Genomic DNA, 6,904 nt, shown 5'->3' with positions numbered 1-6,904 from the left:
GTGGTTCCCTGGCGCAGCAAGGCAGAGTGGGACCAGGTGATGGTGTATCTCTTCTGTGCTGACACAAAGTTGCAGAAGTACGCACTGGACCGCGTGACTGCCTGGAAGAGCCGCTGTGGTAATAACCTTCCCCTTGCCGTGTCCTGCACAGCTGACCTGGTGAGATGCAAAGTTATGGATGAGAACAGCACTGTGGGCTCCCAAGAACTTGTCTTTCTTTATGGCATGGCATTGGTCAGATTTGTGAATCTTATAACAGAGCCAAAACAGAAACTCCTCAATATCCCTTTGAGACGCCTGGCACATGAGATGCACATTCCAGAGTGGATCGTAAACCTTCGTCATGATTTCACACACAGGAAACTTCCCAGGTTGAATACCTGTCGAAGAGGTTGTGACTTTGTCCTAGACTGGCTTCGCCGTACCTATTGGTGCCGCCAGTTAGGAAATGACCTGTCTGAGCCCTGGGATGCAGAGATGGATTTCCAGGAGGCAGAAATGGAAGAACCAACAGTGGCAGAGCCTCAGCCGGATGATCTGCTTTCTGACGAGGCCAGGAAAGAAAAAGAACTCTATGAGAAAATCCGGAAAGTGCTAGTCTCCTATGAAGAAGAGCAATTTAGGGTACTCAGAGAGCTGAGGCAGCTGCCAAAGGCCATCAAGGCCTGGGCAAACTCATCCACAGAGGTGGAGTGGATGCTGTCAAAAATGAAGAAGCTGACACAGGACAATGGGACACTTGTGGTGAACATCTTGCTGAGTGATGGTTTCCTCATTCCTACTGCAGAGCAGCTGGAAGCTTTGCAGATTCAACCAGCAAGAACCATGAACCTGACTAACCTTGTGTTACCCCGGTGCTTTTCCCACTTCTGGCAGCCCCTTTTGAAGGGCTTAGAATCCCAGCCATTCACCCAGGCTCTCCTGGAAAGGATGCTGTCGGTGCTTCCAGAATTTGGAGACACAGGGATCCGGCCAGCCTACCTCATCAGTTGGCTCAGTGAACTGCTAGTGGTCTATGGCCCCCGTGGGGAACACTTCACTTCTAGCCAGCGTGCCATTCGGAAAACATGGAAGATTGTGTGCCACAGTTTCTCCTTGAATTGGTCCCAGCTACTTGATGTCTGTCTAGATTGTGCCTGCTGGGCCACTCCCCCCATCCTCCATCTCATCCTCAAGACCATGGAACCAGCTTTCCCTCTAGATACCCAAGAGAAACTTATGTGTCTCTGTACCATCTACACCCAGGGTGGGAACCCTAACTCCAGACCGAGGTCCAGGGAAGGGACTGTGTCTTTGAGGAGGCCCGTTTACACTCTGGAAGATCTGCAGTGGCAGGTGAAGCAGTCTATGATGATGGATAGACAGAGTGATTACAAGTCAGGGGATGAGGATGAGACAGAGACTGAGATGGAAGATCTTTCTTCCAAGACAGAGGAAGAGTTGGAGGTTAAGCAGGAGCCAGTACGCAATGTCCCCATGAGGGAGAGACCTGAGGTTCTAGCTGAAAAGCAGGCTGCGTTGAAGGGCTCTGCATGGCAGCTTTGCACAGATGATATAGACTGGAGTAAATATCCCCTGGGCAGGGTTCCAGGCCAGACAGATGACCCCAATGAGCTCATGCTGGACAGCTACACTCAGATGTCTGTTGTGGACCAACCTACAATCCAAGAAAATGACAATTTTCCACCTGCAGCAACATATGGTTCCACAGGGACCCACAACAGGGAAGGCTTGCTGTGGACCCAGAGTGAACTCCATCGCATTAAAAGCAACCTTAAGTTCTTCTAACTTTAGGTTGGGATGGGGGAGTGGGGGTCCTTCTCCTTTGTGCAGACACTACCCCTTCTCTCCACATAAGTACTGGAAACCAAGGTCTGATTATCCCCTTCCCCCCCTCCAGTGGATTTTGGTGTAGCATCACAGATGCTATCTATTTCTGAGCCTTTCCCACATTGTACCTGGCGTGAGGTCTCCCTTTAGACCTCAGGCAACAGCCAAACCTCAACTAGTTTATCCTGGTGACCCCTCACCCCCCCAGGGCAAATATCCTGTCTCTGGTTGCTGGCACTGACTATGACAAGTGCCAACCACTTAGATAAAAAAAAAATTTAACTTCTGATCCAGAGGGGAAAAAAAAGGAAGCTCAAAGTCATACAAGTGGCAATGACTTTAAAAAAAAAAAAGGAAACATTTTATCTCTAAAACATTTTGTCACTCAAAAAAGAATTTTCCAGCCCTCTGGAGCCACTACTCTATTGTCGACAAGCCCCTACCCCCACCTCCCTTCCTTTTTCTCTCTTTTACTGCTTTTTAGTAATCCTGGCTTCCTCCTGAAGATACCTCCACTGATGTTAGCTCCTTTGCTAATCTCATCTCCACCCCCCCCCAATAGTCAACATAGCCTTATTCTCTAATGCCACTTTGATAATCTCCATGTCTTATCACTAAGAATCAATCTCCTTTAAAATTCAGTCCATTTTTTCATACCATTCTGCCAAAATTCTCGTTGCTGTCATCTGCTGACCTTTGGGCTTTTGGGGAGGAACTTTCTGACTTTCTCTATTTTCTTTTTTTTTTAATTTTTTAAAAATTGAATTTTATTTTCAATTCTGAATTCTCTACCTCCTCCATCACCCTCCCTGAGTCACTGAGAAGGAAAGAAAAATAAAACCCATTACAAATATGTATAGTCATATAAAATAAATTCCCATATTAGCCATGTTCAAAAAAGAAAATAGCCTTCAGTTTTCACCCTGAGTATCAGCTCTCTGTCTGGAAGTGAACAGCATACTTAATCATGAATCTTTTGAAACTGTGGTTGGTTATTGCATTAATCAGAGTGCTTGAATCTTTAAAAGTTGTTTGTCATTATAATATTGTTATTGTATAAATTGTTCTTATTCTGCTCACTTCATTTTACATCAGTTCATACAAGTCTTAACAGGTTTTTCTGAAACCATCCCTTTCATCATTTCTTACAGCACAATAATGTTCCATCACATTCATATATCATAACTTGTTCAACCATCCCCCAATTGATGAACATCCCCTCAATTTCCAGTGCTTTGTTACCACAAAAAGCTGCTATACATATTCTTGTACATATGGGTCCTTTTTCTCTGTTTTTGAGTTCCTCCTAATAGAGGAATTGCTGGGTGAAAGGATATGCACAGTTTAATAGCTTTGGGAGCATAGTTCCAAATTGCTTTCCAGAATATGTGATTGTACTAGTTCATAACTCCACCAACAGTGCATTAATGTGCATGTTTTCGGATAGCCCGTCCAGCATGTGTCATTTTCCTTTTTTTGGTCATTTTAGGTAATCTCATGGATGTGAAGTGGTACCTCAGAGTTGTTTTACTTCACATTTCTCTAGTAGTGATTTTGGAGCATTTTTTTCATATAGCTATTGATAACTTAGATTCCTTTCTCTGAAAACTGCCAATTCATCTCCGTTTATCAGTTGTAGAATTGCTCCTTTTATTGGAAATCTGTCACAGTCCTTTATATATTTTAGAAATAAGATGTTTACCAGAGAAACTTGCTGCAAAGATATTTTTCCCAGCAGTTTCCTGCTCTTCTCATTTAAATGCACTGACTTTGTTTGAGCAAAAACTTTAATTTTATGTAATCAAAATTATCCATTTTGCCCACCATGGGTCATGAACTCTTCTCCTTTCCATAGATCTGACAGGCAATTGTTTCCATGTTCCACTAAGTGCTTATGATGTCACTCTTTATATCTCAATCTTAATATCCATTTTGAGCTTATCTTGATATATGATATGAGATGTTGGTCTGTATCTAGTTTCTACAGACTTTCAGTTTTCCTAACAGTTTCTGTTGAATAGTGAGCCCTTACCCAATAGTTGTGATCTTTGGGTTTATCAAACACTAAATACTCATTTGTTTCTCTACTGTATGTTACATAATCTGTTAGTTACACTGATCAACTTTCTGTTTCTTACCCAGTACCAAATTGTTTTAATAATTACATCTTTTTAGTATAATTTGAGACCTGGTACTGCTAGGTCCCCATCCTTCCCATTTTCTCTGTTTCCCTTGATATTCCTGACTTTGTGTTCTTCAAGGTGAAGTTTGTTATTTTTTCTCGCTCCATAAAGTAGTTCTTTGGTAGTTTGATTGGTATGTCACTAAATAAGTTAATTTAGGTAATTGTTACAATTTTTATTATATTGGCCCAGCCTACCCACGAGCAATTGGCATTTCTCTAATTATTTAACTCTGTCTTTATTTGTGTGAAGAGTGTTTTGTAATTGTGTTCATATCGTTCTTGTGTGGGTCTTGACAGATAGACTCACAAGTATTTGTACTGTCATTATTTTAAATGGAATTTCTCCTTTTATGTTCTCCTGTATTTTGTTGGCAACATACAGAAATGCTTATGAATTGTGTGGGTATATTTTATATCTTTCAACTTTACTCAAATTGTTAATTGTTTCAATTAGTTTTTTAGTTTGTTCCTAGGTAAACCATTGAATCACGTGCAAAGAGTGATATCCTCTTTGCCCATGTGTATTTCTTCAATTTCTTTTTCTTGTCTTATCGTAATAGCTAGCATTTCTAGTACAACATTAAATAATAATGGTGATAATGAACATCTTTGATTCACCCCTAATCTTATAGGAAAGGCTTCTAGCTTAACCCTATTATACATAATGCTGGCTCTTAATTTTAGATAGATACTACTTATCATTTTAAGGAAGTCTTCATTTATTCCTGTGTTTTCTAGTGTTTTCAACAGGAATGGATGTTGTTTTTTGTCATACTTTTTCTGCATCTATTGAAATGTGATTTTTGTTGGTTTTGTTATTAATGTGGTCAGTTATGCCTATAGTTTTCCTAATATTGAACCAGCCCTGCATTCCTGGTATAAATCTATACTGGTGATAGTGTATGATCTTTGTGATATATTGCTGTAATCTTGCTGGTATTTTCTTTAAAATTTCTGTATCACTATTCATTAGGTAAAATTGGTCTGTAGTTTTCTTTATCTGTTTTGACTCTCTTTGGTTTAAGTATCAAGATTATATTTGTATCATAGAAGGAATTTGGTAGAACTCCTTCTTTACCTATATTTTTTTCCCAAAAGTATATGTTGTATTGGAAATAATTGTTCTTTAAATGTTTGGTAGAATTTACTTGTAAATCTATCTGGTCCTGGGATTTTTGTCTCATGGAGTTCGTTTAAGGCTTATTTGATGTCTTTTTCTAAGAAAGAATTATTTTAATATTTTATTTCCTGTTCTATTAATCTGAGCAATTTATAATTTTCAAATATTCATCCATTTCATTTACTTGGCCTCTACTTGGGGAAAATGCCTAATAATTGCTTTTAAATTCACCTTTTTCATTTTTGGTACTGACAATTTGATTTTCTTTTTTAAAATCAAATGAGTCAAAGGCGTATCTATTTTATTATTATTGTTTTCCAAGAAAACAATTCCTAGGTCCTTAGTTACACCTTTTGTTTTTTACTTTACATTTTGTTAATCCCTATTTTGGTTTTCAGGATTTCTGTTTTGTTGTTTAATTAGGAATTTTTAAATTTTGGGTTTTCTAATTTGTTTTTAGTTGCATGTCCAATTCATTGATCTGCTTTTTCTCTCTTGTTAATATAAGCATTTAAAGATACAAATTTTCCCTCAAGTTCTGCTTTGGCTAAGTCCCACAAATTGTGGTATGTTATTTCATTGTTGTCATTATCTTTAATGAAATTATTTTCTTTATGATTTGTTCTTTGAGCCACCCATTTTTTAGGATTAAGTTACTTAGTTTCCGTTGATTTTCATCTATGCTTTTCAAAGACCTTTTTTTAATTATAATTTTAATCATGATCAGAAAATGACACATTTATGTTTCTTTTTCTCTTTTTCTTTGTGATATTTTTATGCCCACTGCAAAGTTAGCAAGTCCTCGCCTGCAAAACTCCTGAGTATAGCCCTAGCCAGATTAAAATGTAATTGGAAAATGTTTAACAAAATAAATAAAAATACAGTAGAACATAGATGATTCTGATTTGTGGTTTTCTATGTCAATATGCCAGTTGGGGTTCTGTTTCTATTTTAGTTTGACACCCCTGCCCTAATATAAGGTTGGTTTTTGTGAAGGGGCCATGCACCTTCACAGTTATATTTCTTTCTCTTTAACTTTGAAAATTGAGGTCCTCTACTCTTATAGTTTTACTGTTTGCTCATGTGATTTTATTTAGCTTTTCTTTTAAGAATCTAGATGCTATGATATTTGGTGCATGTATGTTCAGGTATGGATATTAATTCATTACCTGTGGTACCTTTTAAGCAAAATATAGTTCCTTTCTTTTTCTTATTTTTGTTTCTGCTTTGTCTGAGATCATGATTCCTACCCTTGCCATTTTTACTTCATCTGAAGCAAAACAGATTTTGCTCTAGCCCCTTATCTTTTTTGAGTGTTTCTTATAAAGAATATATTGTTGGATTCCAGTTTTTAATCCATTGTTATGCTCTCCCATTTTTATGAGTGAGTTCATGGCATTCACATTCATGTTTGCTACCTGTATATTTCCCTCTATCCTCTTCCATTTATCCTTCTCTTTTTTACTTTGCCCCCTTGCTAAGAGTATGTTCTGCTTCTGACTATTGCCTCCATTAATCTACCCTCCCTCTTAATCCCATCTCCAACCCCACTTTTCTCTTAACCTTTTTCACTTCTGCTTACCTGTTGGCTAAGATTAATTTCTGTCCCTAACCCAGTGCATATTTATTCTTCCCTCCTTGAACCAGTTCAGATGAGAGTGAGGTTCAGTTGTCTCCCACTCCTCCAACTCTGCTCCTTCTGTTATAATACCTTTTCCTTGTGTATCCCATTTAGATGAAATAATCTCCCCCCCTCCCATTATTCCTTT

The 6,904-nt window shown here is 38.4% G+C and overlaps 1 protein-coding gene across 1 annotated transcript in view; it reads left to right on the top strand.

Moving 5' to 3' along the window:
* LOC138159888 (ribosomal biogenesis protein LAS1L-like) overlaps window positions 1-6,028 on the top strand; it is a 7,182-nt gene extending 1,154 nt beyond the window's left edge. Inside the window, exon 2 of the mRNA XM_069086190.1 lies at window positions 1-6,028. This exon is cut by the window's left edge and continues 46 nt beyond it. Within this exon, the coding sequence (XP_068942291.1) occupies window positions 1-1,788 (1,788 nt within the window). The 3' untranslated portion in view covers window positions 1,789-6,028.
* The last annotated feature ends 876 nt before the right edge of the window (window positions 6,029-6,904 follow it).

The sequence above is a fragment of the Petaurus breviceps genome, unplaced genomic scaffold, assembly GCF_028583685.1.
Source record: "Petaurus breviceps papuanus isolate PSGF00001 unplaced genomic scaffold, PetGlider_PUasm1.0 178, whole genome shotgun sequence".
Classification (NCBI taxonomy): domain Eukaryota; kingdom Metazoa; phylum Chordata; class Mammalia; order Diprotodontia; family Petauridae; genus Petaurus; species Petaurus breviceps.
Note: the sequence above shows the minus strand (reverse complement) of the source record. Positions and strands in the feature narration are given on the sequence as shown.